Genomic DNA, 21120 nt, shown 5'->3' on the forward strand with positions numbered 1-21120 from the left:
AACTAGCTGAAAACAGGATTACCCTATATTAACATTTGATGTCAAACTGTTGCCTATTTACACATCTAGCAAACACAGAGCAGCATCAGATTTTATTTCAAATGTTTCTGGACAGCTGATGAATGTAAGTCCAGTATCTACTACCTGCTCTGATCTGGTCTCTGCTAATTCCAATAGGGAATATCGAAGTCCCTACATGCTAAATGCTCAGCTACATTAACTAGTGAGTTGTCAGAGGTTTTTACTTGCAACAGCTCCATGTTGCTGCTGGAAACATAGAAATATGAACTGCCCATAGACTTGATAAAAAATTTCTCCAAATTTTCTGTCATGAAAAATTAAATGGCTTCTGTATTTATTTAGCATTTGAGGATTTGTGTTTGTTTACCTCCTTGGCTTGGTTGTACTCAATGTTGTTGTTCGGCACTGTGGTAGTAGAGTTTCCAGTGCCAGAGCCTTTGCTAACATGCGTCACAGAGACAGATTTGGGAGGATGAGGCACACCGAGGATGGTAATGTTCTCAAATTTAAGGTTGTTGGGTTCCTTGTAGCCAGCGTGCGTCACCTGCATTGTCAGTACTCCCTAAAAGGCAGAGGGCACATGTTTAATTACCTAACTTTAATCCATTAATGTTATTTCATGCTTGGCTTTAAGCTACTATTGCTAATTTTCCACATTTCCTACGTGTGAAACTCCCCACTGGCATAAGCTACATAAAGCAAAAACATGGACTACTTGACCCAACAAAGCTTCAGCAAACATGAATCCATCATTTATGGTGTTCTGGACTGGGAAAGTTGAAAGTCTCAAGTGAGTTTGAACTGTGGACCTGAGTTCAGATCAGAAGGAATATATGTTTTCATAGATGGTGTAGATACATATGAAGGAAACTCACATAGACAACAGAGAATGTGTAGTGGATGTAGTTGCCTGTTTTAACGGTATCTGCAAAAGAAGAAAGAGCAGATGTTAATGTTTTACCACAGCAGTTTGACACAGCAATCACATAGTACAATAACTGCCCTTTACTTGTTGAAGTGTGATTGACAGTCAAACTGATTCATGTGGTTTCTTTGTGCTTAATAAGATACACGCTTTCACTTGATTCTCATACAGTCTGCCTGTAATGAGTGGTAATAGCTAGATACAGATCTTTTCTCACACTCACCACCACATTTGCACAAACACAAATAGGAAAAGAAAATGAGTAAAGCAACAATACCTCGGGAATCCCCATCATCCCAGAATAGCTCCCCAGCTGCCTGGTTGTTGTCATCAAGAGCAACAATCAAACCCATGGGGTGACGTCGACTAGAGACATGCCCATAAACACACACAAAAGAACAAACACCATATGCACATGTAATTACAATTCAATTAAATCAAATGATGTCTAAACACATCTGGGCAAAAAGTGTGCATTAATTACAGAAAATATAACAGGAGACAGTCTGATGTGTTTATGATTCTGTGGACAAGAGCAAAGATGTGTTTGTTGATCTCTTATGTGTCTGTGACTTTCTGCTTGATAGTAAATGACATCACATATAAATACTGTGTATGTGTGTGTATTTGTGTACCTGTATGTGGTGGTGACATCAGGTGTCTGAGTGGGGAGAATCGCACCACCTCTGATGTGTAAGCCAAGTTTGTCAGCTGGTAGATACATATTAATATGTGTTTTGCGGTCTGCCATTCGTTCCATCTGATTGGTAGAACAACATAATTTATTAAATTACTTAAATTCCCCCATGTAATGCACTATGCAACCTGCAAGCCAATATCTATGATGTCCCTTTCAAGGTTAGATTAGTGCATTTACACTGGAAAATACAGGATATGAACAGCATTAAAATGCATAAAATTTTACAACACAGCTTGGCTCTAGGTTCCTTGAAAACTGAGGAACAGTGATATAAATGAGTCAGTTATTGGTCTGGCTCTGTAAACCTGTTACGCTGTTTAGAGGGTCCAAAGCTCCTCAGCAGTTAAACACAGTGTGTATATAGTGTATACTATACCAACAGCATTGTAAATTTACAGATATTAATAATAATTTTAGCTCTTTCAACAATAAATCTGATGCTTATAAATAGCAGATTCTGATTGCATAAGTCTTTGCATGAAGTTAAATTGCAAAAGTTATAAAAGTATTCAGACACTGCTTGAAGGTTTGGTTTACAAGTAAACATACAGTACTTAATCACAGTGCTATCCTGCCATGCCAATAGCCTGCCTTGGTTTCATGTTGCCAGGTTTGAAGTTATTTATTTTAGCTGATTTATAAATCTCATTGTGAATATTTCTTTTATTGAAACTGATTTATAGTTAAAGAAAATGCAAACCTGTGAGTACAAGTACAGTAAATAAAGTTCACCATGGAGATTTTTTTAAGATAAATTGGAAAATCCAACACAGCTAACAAACCTTGGCCTCTTTCCAGACAACAGGATTTATAATAGTGGAAATTCTAAAATAATATGAAAAAAGCTTTGAAAATGAAAGCATGAACTTGAGTCATGATATATCCTCCTCAAGTCAGGATCTGGAGGAGGATATTAAATGTGTTTTGTGACATGATAATAATATAATGTATGACTGTGCTGTTCCGCCTCCATCTCTTTGAGAAAAGCAGATACATTTCTCCACACCTTTCTTTATCCTTCTGTGTGCCCTTCCACTTCTCTGTGGGCCCAGATAGAGCACAGTTAATTCCTGATTCCTTGAGGACTGAATCCTCCAACCAACCTAAAACAATTTAGAAGTCTGTTCTCTCCATCTCCTCTCATTCTCCTACCTACTTCCTTACCCATGTCCTGTTATTCTCTCTTGTGGTGCTCTAATTCTTTTTTTCTAATCCCATTTTCCTCCATTCCCATTGTATGTGTGTGTACCATTTTATGCAGTACAGTAGAGTATGGGTGTGTGTGTGGGCTGAAGTTAGTGGAGCATCTATAAGCAATTTCAGATGTTATCACCCCCTCATTGTCTGCCCTAAGGAGGTCTTCTCTAGTCTTGTCTTCTCTTCTCCTTTTTCCTGCTGGCCAAACATCTCATCTTCCCCCTCCTCTGCATACTGTAATTTTCATCCTCTTTTCCTTCATCTCTCTAGTTCCTGCTTTTCCTCTCTCTCTCTCTTCCATCTTATATCCTGTCCTTTTCCCTACTTTCACTCTGTTTAGCTCCCATCTGTTTTCAGATCTCCATCCCTCTGTTTTTCCTTTTACTTCTTTCCTTTGCTACTTGTTTTTCATGGTCATTTACAAAACATCAGTACTCTCCATCCATTCTCATCCATCCACCTACCCAGATAATCACAGGGGACCAACCAGGACAAGGGGCCGGTGGCAAGACAGCCAATCTAATCGTTCATCTGATCAGCGGGCACTTTACATCGGCACTGTGACACCCAAATAAGGTCCCAAAGGAACTCAACACCTCTTTTATCTCTCTGTCAGGGAGATAGTCTCTCTTCTCTCTTCCCTTTCCCCTCTTTCACTCTATTCTCACTCGCGCTCAGTCTTATCGCACTTGTCTCTCAGTTTCAGACAAAGAACTTAAGGCAAAGACTTTCATGTAATAAATGTTCTTCGTGTATGTGTTAATTCTACTAAAGTAATAGAACACTGATAAGCCCTTTTGCAACCATCTTTTTACCGAGCACTATGCATTTACATTAACAGTTAACTGGGCATACCTGTACAATCTCACACCATACCTCTGCATTGAATCCTGTTTAGTCTATTCATGATGCCATTTTTCATAATTATCAAACTTATGGTGCTCAGATTTTTATGACTATTTGAGACGTCGATTAAGCTCTAAGGAAATGATTTAATGCAGTCATTTTATCAGATGCAGTTATCATAACTATAGTACAATAGTCACAGTTATTTCCCTTGTGAATAAGAATAGATGTGCTTTAGATGGAACTACTTAATGGGTAGAGGCAGAGAATAGTCTTACCGTCTCATAGTCATACCACAAGGCATCTGGCACATACGCCCGCACTGTGTCGACACCCTGCAAAAAAAACCAAGATTTATTTCATATATTGCTTTTATCTTTAAATACAGCTGTGTATATCTTTGTGAAATAGGCATCACAAGATGTCAACTTTTTGTTTTGTGTGAAAACATGCTGCTGTTTGATTTGTGTTAACAGTCAGTAATGCTTGCTTCAGCTCACTGCACCAATCCTGACACTTTAATCTTACAACGCTAAACTTGAGGAGTGAAGCTACAATACACCACAAAGGAAGAATGGATATTTCCTACTGCTATATTATACATCACTGCAACTTAATAATAAATGAAAAGAAGATAAAATGCCCCCATCAAGGAAAGTTATTTTAAAACTGCCTATCATCTGATATAAAGTTTCCACAAAGTCCTTGTTATATTTCAGTCTACAGTGCTATGATGCAACAGATGATGGAAAAGACAGGATCAAGCGACAACTCATAGATGACAGCCTTTGATGGCTTAAGGTGGTAGACAGACAGGACCAATCAATAGAAGAGCACCAAGCTTTTGATAGTGTTGTCACTACCCTGCTCCTTCTGACAGGGAAGAACACAGGGAGAGGGAGAGATAAACACAGGGAGTACAGCAAATAGAAAGTGCGAACTACAGGTCCTTCTAAAAAAAGAGCAAATATACTATGTCAGTTGTTCAGGCAAGGCTGTCCGTCACCCATGGCACCAACATCTTGCTCCCTATCTTTCTCTCTTCAGCAGCATTTCCTATTTTTGGCATTTTGAGGCCTGTCAGTAGGAACAAGAAAGAGATGTGGCTGGAAGTTAAGGAAAAATAAACAAGGAAGAGAATAGGAATGAAAAGATAATTAAAGGCAAATAAGAGCAAAAGGAAATCACCAGAAATGGCACGAGAAACACCTTAAAGAGTATAATTTGATAAACATATATTGCTATAATGGCCCACTAACCAAATAAAATTACTTAATGTCCTCTTTAGAGGCCACATTTGCAGTTTGCGGCAGATCACCTGTCACATCTGCAGCACGGCCTGCAAGATGACAGCCTAGGGAAATGGATACTCCCCTATACCTCGTTTTCTGGTGTCTGATTTGCTCGTGGTGCCTATCATTCATCCCCACTGACTAATGGGAAGGGACTGCAGGACTTAGCATGGCTGCTAATTGTGACTGAGAGGGAAAAGGCATGAGGCCTATATCCTCATTTAGAGTACTTTAAAGCATTTACCCATGTAGTAAAATTTAATCAGGTGTGCCAAAGGTTCATACTGGCAGAATGCTTAGATGGTACAGTAGGGGAGGTAGATGACAGGGGGGCCAGAGCAATGCACAGAGATTTGAGCAGTGAAAAAGAGATGACATGAAATAGGATCACAAGGGTGAGTTGACAGCAGCTGATTAAGAGAATGCAGATGAGATAAGGGACCCAATGTTTGATGAAGGGATGAGCTAGAAAAAATATGCAAGAAGTGGGAGATTGGAAGTGCAGACAAGAGGGGGTGACAGAGAGAGTATACGAGAGATCTCCCCAGTTTATCACAAAGATCAAGGTTAAAGCGTCGACTGATCTGAATGATGGAGCAAGAGCATCATTAGAAAAAGGGAGAAGCAGGAGAGCAGAACGATAAATAGACGGAGACAGAGAGAGATGAGAATGAGAATAATGACAAAAGAAAGCAATGGTAGGATTTGAAGGGTTGTTTAAGATCAGCCTGTGACCCTACTAAGGTGGATGGCACTATCCTTTCATGTGGTCCTCCACAGCCTGATACATCTATAATAGACTGTAGTTCTGTTCTCATTGCCTGCCCTCACTCTGGCTTAAACCATGGCACTGCAGCTCAGTAGCACCCTGACACCACAAAAGATGAATATTCAGCCATCAGCTCTGTCATTTGGAAACAATCCATTTCAAGTGGTGTAACAGAGGTCCAAAATGCATTCAAAGCTTGTGTCAGCATGTTACATTGCACTGCAGATACCTTTCAACAGTAGATTAGGTTTTTCATGTCAAACCAAGCCATGTTTAGATATATGCATGCATTTCAAGATAAAAGCTTTAACATAAGATGTAAAAGGAGAGAAAAATATATAATTTAAAGTTAGATGTGGAAACACAACTTAAAAAGGTTTTCTTTTTGAACCCCTACAGATAGATTTCAAGTATCTAACCCTTGTGTGAGATAACTCAAAACTACCTTGACACTAACTCTCAATGGGTAACACTGTGCTAATTATGTATTATGTACTGTATATCATAATATTCATGCAGTGTTTTTATCAGATGATGATTTTTGTTTAGGTTATTAACTTCTCTACCTATTTCAAATTTTCTGTCTGCCATCAATTTCTGTATGCAGTGGGAGCTGACATTCAGTATGTGGTCTTGTCAGTTATTGATGAAGCAGCATGGGGCATCTTTGGTGTTTTGCTGGGGTTTGGGTTTAACCCAAAGTCAGGGAGCCTGAACAAATGTTACTGAAAAGCTTACAAACTCTGTTTGTGGATGATAAGTTGTCCAAATCGATTTTAAATTTGAACTCTCTCAAGCAGAGAGAAATATAATTTTGTATTTTTCAACTGTACACATATTATTGTAGTGTGAGTTTCAAAACCTAGAGCTGTCAGAATGTGCCATGATGCATTGAGTGAGTATTGTAGGGATGAATGCATCCATGTCACCCATAGAGTTTCCAAACCAGAGCAACATGGTAAGCAAACATTTGATCTAATTCCCGAATAAGTTTGACTAATGTACTGTAAATTCATTCATGACATTTCTGCGCCATCACAAGCAAGGGCATAATTTTCCATCTTGGAGATTTATTTCTTTTGGAGACATTTCACTCTGCTCAATTATCAGGACACTTTGATGCAAGGCACATTGCATTTAAAAAGAAAGAAAATGAGCAGTTGGTCATAATTGATGCCAGTCCCTAACACACCCACTGATAATGGATTTATTTTTATCCTATCCTGCTTCTAAATGTGCTCTAACTCTGGCCTAAAAAGGAGCACAAGTAGGTACACTTTTGACTGCTATTTGTGTTTGTCTATTTAATTCAAAAATAACTGCCTAAACGATTAACTTATGACCCTTCCCTTTCCTTACCCTCAGGACAGCTCCTGAGGCAATGCAAGCATAAACCCTCTACTTCTTGCACTAGAAACTTTTTCACATTTACACTGATTAAAGTTACTTCATCCCCGGCCCCACTATGAATCCATTTCGCTTTCCACTATTCTGTATTTCACAAGAGGCCATGCTAAATTGCTTATTAATCAGGGCACTTTGACATGACTGCGATCGCTGCATATGGACACATACACATGCAGATAGAGGCACGCACATTTACACATGCACACTGGCACACACATATACACACAAACATGCATAAGCACACGCATATACACTTCTATCTACACTTCTAATCTGCTAGTAATGAGGTCAGTGCTCTCATTAGAGCTGAGAGAAAAGGAGGAGGATATGAAAGAGAGAAGAAAGAGGGATGAGAGGAGGGGAGGGCAACAAAGAAAATCCCATGTCATGTTTTCCCAGTGGAGGTCAGGGTGTGTGAGTGAGTAACACATCATCTCATCCACATTATCTCCAAAACACATCTTTTGTTATACACACTTTCTATCTAGTATATGTGTTTTTGTAAGTCCTGTATATGATAGTTTCTGACTCTAGATATATAGTACATGCCAGTACATTTTGAATGCGTATGTGTAGCCTATTTAAAGGAGCAAAGCTTGTCCATTTAGCTGGTGTGTCGTGTGTATTGTTGGATGTTTTGTGTTTTCGGTTGTGTGTTGGCTGACCGGGTCCAGTACAGGTGTGATGAGCAGGTGTTTTCCCCAGAGGAATTGGCGGTCCACTGCCCAGGTGGCGCTGTCAGAGTAGAACCTTCAGTGTGACAAAGAAGAGTGTAGAATCAATTAAAAGTCTTTTTCGTTATGTTTTGGCTAACAAAAACATAGATTACATTGAATGTGTAATACTGCCACGTCCTACTTTGTCCAGTATGTAATTGCATGTCCATGTAGCATATTTAACTTGGACTACCTTTTGGGCTATGTTCTGTATGTTTATCATGTTTTACTTGTCACTCTTTATTCATTTACAAATTTGAAAGAAAACATTTCCACTAAAGTTTGAAGTCTAAAATTCAGGCGTAGGGATCTGAACCCAGTTTATAAAACTATTACATACACTATTATTGCAACTATTGTCACATAATTTCTACATTAGGACAATATACACAAAACACATTTTTCTCCTTGCTTCAGTGCTGCCATGGACACAACTTGCAGTGTATTAATTTTTGCATTAAATAGAAAGCTATCTCAAGTTCATGTGCCTCGCTAACTGTAAATGGGGTAAGAAAATTTACGTTGCAGTGCTAATGCCCCTTGACTCCACAGTGTTTTCATTTGTTTGTACATTGTCCGTATTTGTGCAAGCAGAACAAACATCAGTACTTTTTTAATTCTCAAGTTATCACAGTTTATTTATGTTTTGGAATAACTATTAAGCTGAGAATTAGAGATTATTGGAGATGAGACCTATGCTTATTTTTTTTTCCATTTGCCTACACAAACACAAATGCCTGCCTGCACAAATTAATCTAAACAGTTTTATAAACATCCTGATCCTTCAGTGGCAACTTCAAAGAGGACTCAACTGGTGCAATTTTGTCCTCTACAGCTGTTTTCTTAGTGAAATTCTATTAGGATTTTAAGATTAGTTTGAAAAAGGAGCTGAGGTCAGTAAAGCATAGGAGGGCATAACAAATTTTGTTTGTATTTATGAGAAATTGTAATAGTGTAAGTCATTTTCTGTGTGCATTACAGTCAGGGCTTCCAAAGTTCTTTTAAGTGTGAAAAGCTCCTGGTAAATGAAAGTACAACACACTGCTTCTATACACAGTTTAGGTACACTATGGTGTTAAATATTTCCCTTGAATAGGTGTACTGTTAATATTCTGATGTATGTTTATCTAAGCCTAGCCAGGATGTTGTCTGAGCTCTGAGATGAGAAAGGCTTTGCTATTACTCAGGGGAAATTGCAACACGTTTCAGTGGCACAGCATAGCAGTGGTACTGTTGTTTTTGGGATCTAATGCACTTCCTGCTAATTTTCTTTTGGAAGCTTTCTCAGTAGAATACTTGTCGCCCATTTACTGAGCCCTCCCTCAAAATTACAGAGCCTTCTCTGCCAAATGTAGCTATACAACCACTTGCTTTAAAAGTTCATTTCTTGAGGCAGGTGTCTCAGACTGAACTGCTATTATGATGACTTGACAACAGACATACAGTATTTTGAATGACTTACTCATGCAAAAGTGGACGTACAACAGTCTCCCCTGTAGTGTGGGCTTTGTAGAAGAGCGTGTAGAGGTAAGGCAGAAGTGTGTAGCGTATCATCAGGTAATGTTTAGAGCTCTTCAGCAGTGTTGAATCTGGGCCATATGCAGCTGGATCTTGGGGCTGGAGACAGAAAGATGGATTAAAGGACTGGGTTGATAAACAAGAGAGAAGAAGTGGGAGAGAAAATAAAGGTTTGTCTTTTATTCACAGGGGGGAAAAGAGAGAGAGCTGGGAGGATGAAAGAAAACTTGTTCGAAAGAGGGAAGGAGGAAATCAAAGGAATAATAAGGGAAATAGAGAGACAGACTGGAAGAGGACAGGGAGGAGGGATGTGAAGCTGGGACAAAAAGGAGAATGAAGAGTAATAAAGATATGTTTTTACATCATTAATGTATTTGTGATAAATGAGTGCATATTAACCTATTTAAAATCATTAAAGTAGAAGTTAACTTTACATAGGACTAATCTAAAAGTAGAGTTTGCAAAGTGAATGAGCAAAAGAGAACTTAGGAGAAAGAAATTAAGGAGGAAAAGTGTGAGAAAGAAACAGAAGTATGATTTAATTTCTATGATAGTGGAGAGTGAGAGGGTGATTAGCTGCTAACAGGCCGTGCTGCTCTCATCTGGCTAATCATTTATGCCCTCGGCACCTCTGAGACTGTGATGAGAACTCTGTGTGTGTGTTTGGACTGGCCTGCATGGCTGTGTGATGAGAGCCATGATTAGGGCAAAGCAAAGGTCACACATTAGCTGTCTCGTTTAGTGGAAATCGTACTTCAAATTCATCATCATCATGTCGATGTCCTCCAGAAAATACACCCCCAACCCTTTTTCCAACACACACACACACACACACACACACACTTTTGTACTAACCACCCAAACCCTGCACCCCCCCTTACCTCAACACTGTGCTATTTTTGCAGCAGTGATAAGCATGGAAATGTCACATGAAGAATGTTGTGAGAGCATCAATTTTCACGCTACTCAGTGCTGAAGACCGACTTTTCTCCCGTTATTTATGTTCATCTACAATAATATCTCTGTATGAAACGTCAATGTAAACACTGTTCTAGGCTCAGTGGATTCTTTTCCTGTCTCTCTCTGTGACATTAAACTTTGGATCTGACTTCTGACATTTAAATATAGAGTGTGTTTCTTTATAATCCAACTTATTATTAGACCTGTTGTTGCCACTGTTATTGTCTTCTTTGGCTTAGAAAAAGTTAGCATTTAATTGAGACTAAACTAAAGCACTAATCTAACTTCGGCCCTAAACTCAGTCAAATCCAGACAGAAAATTTCACACATACCTTCATATCCACAGATAGAATAGAGAGGATAGTGCTGTGTAAAAGCTGAGATAGAAAATCCACTCACCGGTTATTTAAGTGGCTGATGTCTCTGGTGGCCACCTGAAATTGCTGATATTTTACCATATTCTGCTTGTTTCTCAACCATGTGGCCCATCATATAGTAATTTAACATCATTTAGCATTAACATTATAAAATCTCAGCATATTTATTGAGTATCAGTCTGGTGCTGAGCTTCTGAGCAGTGTTTTACTTCAGGCTGAGCTGTCCAATACCCACAGCAGCTATAACAAATTTCAACAACTAACATTCCCAGTGTTAAACCCAAAATCAGGTGTCCCACTTCTCCCATTTCATAACACAGCTATATGATGTGATGACAGTTTCCATGGATGATGGAAGATGTTTCTATTTTTAACCACTTGTATTTATTTGTGTTATGAAATGAAGGGCATGCCCTGCAGCACTTTTGACCAAACAATGATTGTCTGGTATATAAATCGAAAACTGACAGTCTAATATAAAATTTGTGGAACAAAATGCCTTTACTGTACCTTGTAGCCTTGTGCATTGTGGTTCCGGCTGAAGGGGTAGAAAGCTCCCACCTGCATCCAGCGACGACATAACTCTTCACTGGAGTCGTCAAAGAATCCACAGATGTCGGCTCCAATCTGAAACACATCAGGGGATGACAGCTTGACATTTAGCTGGAACATGCAATATATTTCTATCAGTGTTGAAATGTTAAGCTTAGTGTATTGGAATCATAGACATGCCAGCTCACATGCCACATACAGCTCTAAAAAAAAAGGCGAAGTTGCGGATTCCAGTTGGAGATTGTATGCTGAACGTGATAAACTGAATTAGCTGTATGTAGTGTATATTACAAATGTCAGTCCAGGAATCCTCAGAAAGATAACCAACAACTGATTCTGAGATCTAAGGTGTTATAGTAGTGAAAAAGCAACACATATGTGACAACCGGCCACATATTAGTCTTTTAAAATGTCTGTCTTCATGTCTGTTCAGTTCAGAGTCAATATTTATTGGCAGGCAGTAGATGTGGCCTGTGATCTTTATTTACATTAATTGCACAACGGAGCTCAAGAAAGAGACTTCAGTCAGAGGCCAGTCCACAGAGACTACTTTCTGTCTATTGTTTACTACTAGCCACATTTACAACAGACTCAATGGGAGGGAATCGATCCAAATCCCATTGCTCCTGCGCTCGCTCACTCTCTCTCTGTGTGTGTCTGTGTATTGAAGAACCTAAAATCTGCTCGACACGGTCGCACCGGTATGTACAGTAGCTGGCATCTATAAGACCACCTGACGTGCACAGCTGGAAGAGTGCGTGTGTGTTTGACTGCCTGTTGTTTTTTCTACCACTGTTTGCACTGTGAACTACAGACACACACATGCAGGTACACTGTAGAGTGCAGCTGGGTGCTTATTTGAAGGATGTTTTCTTGAGTAAATGTTTTTGGAAGGTGGGAGTATGACTGAAAAGTGAACCAAAACTTCTTCCTGACAATTTAATGGATCTCATTCCAGGCATACTTTCCCTTGCCTGCCCCTCTGTCTTTGTGCTTACACCTGAACATAGATCACAATTAGCAGCTAAATCTGTTTTAAAAGGCAAAAGAGGGAAACCTCCAAATGCAAGAGCTACATGTTAATTAAAGTGAAACTCATTAGAGCTACTGCAGCCCATGACTAGCTCTAGCAAACTTTAAATTTTGTAGCAAGATCTTTTTGTGTGATACAAGCTTTCTTTATACCTAATAGCTTATCTGTCTCTTTCATTAATGCTATCTGTGGGAAATCTAAGCCTGAGTTGAAATGTACCAGTGTCAGTGGATATATAAACCAGACCACATGGAGCTCTTGGTGTCTGGAGTTTTTCTTTTCCCAAATTTTGAGGTAATTGAAATCAAGTAACTTTTCGTTCTGCGATTGTGTTATAAAGCTGACAGGATTATAACACTACAAATAACACTTTTCTATACAAGTACAAAGGCGTGAAAGGACATCCAAATTAAACTGTTAACGCTGAATAATACGATGTGATGTTTGAATTTGTGGCTGAAGTGAAAAGTTGAATAGATTGCTCCTTGCGGTTCTGTTAAGACCCATCATGGCAGTAAGGTAGAAAATGTGTTTTTATTTTCCTGTCAAAATCACTTACTTTAAGCATAACGCAAACAGTATTTGCCCTTTTATGAGAGTTTGCTACTCACATAGGGAATCCCAAAGAGTCCAAACTCTAGCATGCCAGGGATGGCCCATTTTATGTCGTTCCAGTTGGCAGCATTGTCCCCCAGCCAGTGACCTGAATATTTCCCCACACCTGGAAAGGAGGAGCGGGTGAGCATCATGGTTCGGTTTTCTCCAAACACACGCTGCAGAGCTCTGTGGGATGGAGTAGAGGCAGAAAGAAGACAAGCAGAGCAAGAGCAGAGAGAGAGAGAGAAAGAGAGAGAGAGCACAAGAGTGAGAGATCATTAAAAACAACATAGGGACAGAATTTGAAAAAAGAAGACTTGAACAGCACAAGTCAGAAACAGATATCAAACATCTGTAAGATGCACAAAGGTATCATGGAGATAAAATTGGAACTAGTTATACTTTTTCTCCCCCATTGTAATTTTTTTTTGTTGTGTTTTGATGATGAGGGAAATCAAAACCCAATTGATTTCCATGACAATATAAAACCTCAATGATGTTTATATAATGTGACTCCTGTCAATAATACATTTTAATTAGTGGAATGAGAAGGGAGGATGGAGTAATGATGACCCAGCTATAATAGTAAAGGTTTGAGTCAGCAAGTCATCCTCAGTGGGCATATAGGCTGATATATGGTCTTCTCTGTGTGCGTGTGCGTGTGTGTGTGTGTGTGTGTGTGTGTGTGTGTGTGTGTGTGTGTGCATGTTTATGTAATTATTGTGTTTGTGTATAGTCTGTGGTTGTGACAGCTAATAGCATACCTCTGTACCTCTGTAAAAGTGCCCTGAAACAAGCAGTCCGTATATGCCTTATTCAATCAACAGACATTTTATATCAGTACCTGTGGTGAATTTTGAGTCAATGTTTTGCCAAAAGAGGAGCAAGGGAAAATCCGAAGAATGAAAAGTCTGAAAATTAGTCCTTAACATTTTTAAATAAATATCATGGCAACCTTTATGATGTGGCTTTGTTTAAAAAAAACAGAAGTCACTGAGAACACTGTCATAATAACAGATGTAATACCGATGGAAGATCTATTCAAGTGAATGTTAGAAATATTTTGACAGTTACATATGCTTAGGCATCATCTTGCAACTTTTAATCAAATCAGTTTTTAATCAGTTTTGGCTAGAGTAGATAGGCTGCTGCAACAAATAATGTACTTGGCATTTGTTGAGCTTTATGGGATTCTGATGTCTATCAGCCAAGAACCCATGAGTGCAGGTGCACAATACTTTCTAATTGATGCATTTACCCATACTATCAGCATTAGTGCATATTAGCATTATGGCAACTGATGCCAATTTTAACCTTGTGTGAAATGACTAGCTGAGAGCTTGGAGACTGAGTTTTTGTACATATCATACATATTTGCACATTTCTCACATGGGATCGAACTTGCACAGGCTGTGATTCAGTGGAGCGACGTAAGTCAGTGCACTGCAGAGAACTGACAGATTTGGCATGTCAGAGATGTGATTTTATTCCAGGGCGCTTTCTCAATAACCCCGGATTCTACAACACTTTACGTTTAAGAATTTTTTTGTGTTTTGACATCACCCAGTGCATTTTAGGTTTGCCAGTGCCCCATTGCTCTGAAAGGATGGCACTTCTATACTGTGGCAAAAGCTGGCCAAACGCATTCTTTCACTGTGATTGTACTCACTTTTCAGTAGCCAGCACCATAGAGTATCCATACAGACTGTGGACATCATAGTGGTTTCCCCAGGCCTGCTTGGCGTCCATACACAACGTTTTACTGTACATCACCTCATCCAGAATTCCTGGGAGAGAGAAAAGATTAGCGAGGCAAAGAGTTGAGCTAAGGTGAGAGGAGGTATGGAGTTGATGCAAAATTATATGGTGCAGCGACAGAGGAAAGCGATGAGCAAAAAGTAAAAACTAGATGAGAGAACAAGAAAGACACTGATACATACTGCAATAGGAAGCAGAAACAATGTGGAAATGAGAGAGCGCAATGGAGGATGAGTCTGACTAAGGAGGAGAGCAATAAAAAGGTGGCATCAGGGGAGCATGCCTTTTCTAGTTATGATCATCTTGTCTGGGACACAGTACGAATAAAAAGACATGGCAGAGCCAAAGAGTCATTTTCAAAATTCTTCTCCAGGGACTCACTATTTTAGATGAGTTTTCCTCTGGACCTAAACTTATCCTTATGAGCAATTGTGGCTAATTTGTCAACTGGTACACAGCATTTGGGAGACAAGCTGCAATCATTTGAAGTCCTCTTTTTTCTTATTATGGTAACCTGTACCTACGCTATCGGGCACTCACACTCAGGCTGTCATAAGTGTAGATTTATAATTTTTATAAGGAAGAGCAAACTAACAATGCTGGTTATGAGACATAACTTTGTCCCTCTATTACCCCCCATACTGTGGACATTAAAAGTATGTGATTGATCATGATTATGGCTCAGAACGTAGAAAATAATATGTCTTACTTGGAGTGTAGGGAGGGTAGTTGAGGTTGTTATCAGCACAGCCCTTATTTGATCCTTTCTTGAAATTAGCCACCTCATTCATATCCTGCAAATGCATCAGAAGACATTGATGAAACACCAGTATAAGTTGACAGTCTAATCATTTTAACTAATAATTTATTTTTGACATGCCATATTAGTGTTGTGAATCCAAGATTTGTCTACAAAATATGCTGAAAGGAGAATTATTCGCATTCAACATTTCTTTTTTTCTCCTGATTAACATTAGTAGTGACCTGTGTTGGCTTTCATGTTTAAATGAAATGATGGGAAATTCTGCATATTGCAACAAACAGCTGGAGTAATGAGTATGCCAAATCCAAATTTTCAGCTGAGGAATCATTAAAAGTGTAATATGAAGAATTTCAGCCTGTTTCCGTGTTTGGTTGTGCTCTTTATTGGTCTCAATGTTCCACCCACAGTGAAAGAATTGCCACTGAAAACTGCAAAAAATTTAAACTCTTTGTGAATGTGTAATTTGCAGCATTTTTTAAAAATAATTTTCCATTTAGTGAATACACACCTTGACTTTATGTTTTTAAAATAGACTTACAATCCAGAGAGCATCATGTTTGACCTCCTTGTAGAATAGCTCATACTCTTCAACCCACCAATCGATGCAGTTTTGGCTGGTGTAGTCTGGAAATACTGTTTCTCCTGGCCACACCTGAGGGTGAGAGCATGTTGAGCTACTGTGCATTTACAAGAACTTTTTAATTGTTTTGGAATAAACCTCTGAGAACATTAGCTTGGCATTGCTGCATGAGCATCCCTGCTTGACAGTCATTTCTTCAGGTTTTGTTTTGGCAAAGCACAATGTTATATTTTTTGACATGACTTCATTAAAATTCTGGTATTTTTATTGTTTTATTTCAGGTTCAAAACCATCCACAACATGTCTTTGACATTCAAATCAAGCCTACACAGTATTGCACATGTAAACACCATGGTGGGACATGATCAGCTAAGATGGCGTGGGTGTACACAAGCAGGCCTTTTCTAAACAAAAACTAGACCTGTGGAAATGTCACAAAATACTTAGAGATGTGGAAATGAGAATGAGGGGAGGAGAAAGATGAAGTGAGGGAGAAGGTTGGGATTGATGAAGAGAGAGACAGAGATGGCAAAAGAGAACGGAGGTACAGGGAGAGATGAGCTGAGGGAGAGAACAGCGGAGAGGAGAAATCGATAATGCAATAGAAATCTCTAGACGTGACTGTGTATTAGAAGTTGTCCTTAATGATATGTATTGAGAAAAATGATTAATCCAACAGAGAAAGGCGTGTGTGTACTCAGTTCTGTGTGAACCCTTCACTAGAGCACAATCTCAAGGTTGCTCCACTCTGGCTGTCTTTTACCTTTAGTTGCACTGCCAATGACTTTACAACCCAGGCAAAGACATCAATCATACCTATGTATGATGTTTGTGGTATGTACACCCACACATACACACTCGCAGATTTATAGGCAGATTCTTTTTTGGCAGGTGGTCAGAACTCCAAGGTCAGAGCTTATTGATAGTACCTAAGAGTTTCCATCTTTCTTTTTTTTCCTCTAGATTTTGTCTCTCTGACATCTCCAGCTGCTTACTAATACTGACACCTGTGTAAACACTTCCAACAAATCTGCTGGCATTTCTAGCTGCATATCGCACTCTATCTTTATGACCATTTGTCTGTTTTTATGCTCTTCTGTCAGTCTGCCTATCTGCATCATTACCTGTTTTTTTTTCCTCTACCTGTCTCTACCTGTCCCTCTGCTACCTACCATCTTGTCTGTCCCTTTTTTTGTTTGCCTGATAATCTGTCTTTTCTTTTTCTGTCTTGTCTCTCAGTACGGCTGACTTCCTGTGTACTACCCCATCACTCTACCACTCAGATAGACAGCCAGTCTGTCTCCCTGTTCATTTCTCTCTAATCTATTATTTGTGTCTGTCTGTCTGCCTGCACCTGTCTTTTTCTCGGGCCATGTTTCTGTCTGTCATCCCTACCTTTAAACCCACATACTCTGTTTTCTCTCTGCTGCTGTGTTTACTCATCCATTTTTTTCTGAAGAGTTCATCTGTTTGAGTGAGGCCTTGCTATGATTTTACTTGCACACTGAAACATATGGGCAACCAGGAAAAGCTTTTATCCTTATCTTTGCGAGCAATTAGATGTCTTAAAAAGAAAAATGATTATCAGCTTGCTGCTGTATCACCTTTATCACTCACACAGCAACTACAAAGGTTGTTTTGCAAGGATCTTGCTGTTTTCATAATCACAACACATACATTCATACTGAAATAAAAATGGAATAAATTGAAATCACACACGTGTGCACATACACACAGCCAAAAATAGCTTCTCATTTAGAGAAATGGATACACATAGATGCACACACAGGATGACTCCCACCCACACACACACACACACTGTGATGAAGCAGAACATTTTAAGATTAAACACTAATGCTGAATCAATGCATATGTTTGACCTGTTATAAACAGCATGAAAAAGTGATTATCAGAGATACAGTGCCTAATCGTGTGCATAATGAAAAGCAATACTATAAAGACATGGGAGCAGACTTTTACCTCCCATGTCCACCCCTCTCTGCAGGGGATTGCTTTTGGGGGAAATTATCAGAAAGTGCATACCATAGACTTGAACTTCCATTATGGGATATTATGGTTAATGAAGAGTCTAAGAAACCCATCACACATAGCCATGTCTATAACGAATGCATATGTTGATGTTTCATGACGTACTCCATATTGGTAAGCCTCAAATACTCAAAGGAAAAGCACATAGCAAAACCTAACCACTGTTTAATTTCTTTATCATAGAATTATCAAAGGGCAGCATGGTGGCTGAGTGGTTAGCACACTCACAGAAAGAAGGGCCTGGGTTCGCAACCCAGCAGGGACCTTTCTGTGTGGAGTTTGCATGTGTTTGTGTGGGTTTTCTCCAGGTACTCTGGTTTCCTCCCACAGTCCAAAAACATGTATGTCAGGTTGATTGGTGACTCTAAATTGCCCATAGGAGTGAGTGTGAGTGTGTGAGGTTGTTTGTCTCTATGTGGCCCTGTGATGGACTGGTGACCTGTGCACCCCTGCCTTTCACCCAAAGACAAATAGTATAATCTGGTGACTCATTATAGATTTATCAGTTTTGACCTTGGACCTCAGCAACAGCTCTGTACAATGCAATGCGCAATTGGTGTTCGGAGCCAAACACAAGAACAGTTTCCATTCTATTAAAACCTTTTTCACAGACCTTGCACTTTCATGGACTTTGTAACAGTAAGGCAGACTATGACAAGCCATTTACAAGATTTAACCATAGGACATATGTAGAGTGTAAGACTGCTATAACAGAGGCATTACTGTCTAAAGGAGGGAAATATTTGCCTGAATGGAGAGAAGAACCTAATAATGCATCTATAACGTGTATCGTTTCGTCTTTATGCATGCTTCAGTTGTCTCTAGGACCTAAGTGCAACTCACCTCTCCTATCAGAGGAGTTTTCCCATCTGATTCAGTGACCCAGGCATTCTTTTCAGTCCCACGGTCATAGGAGTCATATGCAGTATTCCCTACTCTCTTACTGGTAGCTATAGCAGGATCCTGGGGACAAAGTAATACGCCCATTAGAGTGTGAATGAAATGTTATTATGCTAATTAGCTGTTGATAAAAAACATTAATTTGGTGCATTGGCTGCAATCAACATAGCATACACGTAGCATTGCAATAGAAAAACAGTTTCTGTTTTACTTAAAACATTAAGTCATAATGGGTTTTGTCATGTCAGATAGGCTACCTAGAATCACTTATCTCACTGATTAAGCTGACCATTAATGAGACATGAATCAGTGTTTTTTTCTTTTCTCTTTCGGCTTCTCCCATTCAGGGGATCAGTTTGTCCGCATGATCGATTTGGCACAAGTTTTTACGCCTGATGCCCTTCCTGATACAACCTCAGTAGCTGAGGCTAGTGGCCCCTGGTCTTCCAAGTTGCTCTCCCAACCAAGTACTAACCAGGCATGGCCCTGCTTGGCTTCTGAGATCATACGCTATTGGGCACTCGCACTTGGGTGCGGCCGCCTGAGTGAATCAGTGATTTAACCTTAAAAAAATATCAATGTTACAGCCAAAACATTTGGCCTATAATACAAGAGTTCTACCAAGCTTGGAAGTAACAAGCAAGTTACATGTGTTTAAGGTTGAAGTTTTTTTTAGTGCATGAAGTAGATATAAATAGCTTGATAATGAGGGGTTTCTTACCAGGATGAGGATGTATTTCTGTCCCTTCTCATGGAGGTAGTCAGCAAACTGCGGCAGCTCGCTAAACTTGACTTTGTCATAGGTGAAATCTTTCTTATCCTCCATGTAGTCTATGTCAGTGTACTGAACGTCCTGTATGTGGAGAGGACAAATGCTCTGTAACACATGTAACCTATCTGTGATATCTAATTAACGTTATGATGCTTAGGTAAATTAAAAAAAAGGATTCCAAAGTTGGACAGTTCTAATTTTTTTCTTTTGTAACACAGAATATTATACTGTATGAATAATTTGAAAAGTTTACTTAAAATAGGTAATATCCCATTAGACATTCAAAGGCTTAATTGGAAATGCTGAAGTACATGTATTGACATCACATTTTCATCTTTTAATTTTGTAATAGATTCAAAATGACCCTTAATACATTTTTAAATGTATCCACTCATACTTTGGCCTCCCTGTATAACTTGGACATATCCACTCAAAATTCAACATCCACATTACTTGAACACATCCTACTAACACTGTGTATTCCCATGTAGGCATGGCTAATAAGCCTGCTGTTATGTTTTTGCAATCTGAGCCTTGTTAAAAAACAATGCTAAGACAATGCTAACAACAAGTTTGTCTACTGACCTGACTTTACTAGACTTTAATATACCTGATGTGAGTGCAAATGTCTTGGCTTGCTGCTAAACCTTAGGATGACAGTTTAAAAGTTAACACATTCTTCTTCATTTTATTTATTTATTTATTGCAATGGTGTGACTTTGTTCGTGCTCTTTGTCTGTTGTCTGCCAAAATCTACTTCATATTGATAGAGCAGATGGTTTGGAGGGCTCTGCCAGATTCTTCCTCTAATGGTAATCAGCTCCAGACATATTAGGGAGAATGTGATAATGCCCTCTGTGGTATATGTAATGGTTATCAAATATGTCCCTGTGTTTAGCAGGAGAGGGAGCAGCTGCATCCTAATTTCTTTGCGTATGAACGAGAGATTGGAGATTATCAGAGTGAAATATCCAGATGGGTTGGAGATTTGTTTGTATTTGGTATTTAGATAAGAGTTCAAAGGAAGTCCTTGATTGGTGGCGTTATTGCTGAGATGTGACACAGTTGAAGTGTTTTATGTGGACAAATAAAGATTTGGATTAGGGCTTTATCTAAGTAATTATGGAGTAAAACATACATCAAACATCAGGGCTCTGTGTGGAAGGGACTTCTTACAGTTACTGTCAGCACACCAAGACAAAGATAAGCAGCAAGGCTCATTTCCAAGAAAATGTCAACGAGGAACTGGTACTTATCAAGTGTCTCAGAAGAGAAGAGGTGTTGGAGTAGTTTTAACATTCAGATCAGGATGAATGAGATAATGAAAGGGACTCAGCCCATTGATCTTTGATCAGTACTAACATTCAGTGACGCCTGGAAAAATAGTA

At 39.1% G+C, this 21120-nt stretch overlaps 1 protein-coding gene across 1 annotated transcript in view; it reads right to left on the minus strand.

Moving 5' to 3' along the window:
* si (sucrase-isomaltase) overlaps positions 1–21120 on the minus strand; it is a 58934-nt gene that overhangs the window by 29109 nt on the left and 8705 nt on the right. Inside the window, exons 11-24 of the mRNA XM_026297067.1 lie at positions 19682–19813; positions 18904–19023; positions 15970–16083; positions 15378–15462; positions 14580–14697; positions 12925–13096; positions 11239–11355; positions 9336–9490; positions 7823–7907; positions 3968–4024; positions 1582–1706; positions 1224–1312; positions 897–946; positions 389–583 (exon numbers count right to left, since the gene is read on the minus strand). Coding sequence (XP_026152852.1) covers positions 389–583; positions 897–946; positions 1224–1312; positions 1582–1706; positions 3968–4024; positions 7823–7907; positions 9336–9490; positions 11239–11355; positions 12925–13096; positions 14580–14697; positions 15378–15462; positions 15970–16083; positions 18904–19023; positions 19682–19813 — 1614 coding nt within the window. The remainder of the gene's footprint in view (positions 1–388; positions 584–896; positions 947–1223; positions 1313–1581; positions 1707–3967; positions 4025–7822; positions 7908–9335; positions 9491–11238; positions 11356–12924; positions 13097–14579; positions 14698–15377; positions 15463–15969; positions 16084–18903; positions 19024–19681; positions 19814–21120) is intronic.

The sequence above is a fragment of the Mastacembelus armatus genome, chromosome 13 (assembly GCF_900324485.2).
Source record: "Mastacembelus armatus chromosome 13, fMasArm1.2, whole genome shotgun sequence".
Lineage (NCBI taxonomy): Eukaryota > Metazoa > Chordata > Actinopteri > Synbranchiformes > Mastacembelidae > Mastacembelus > Mastacembelus armatus.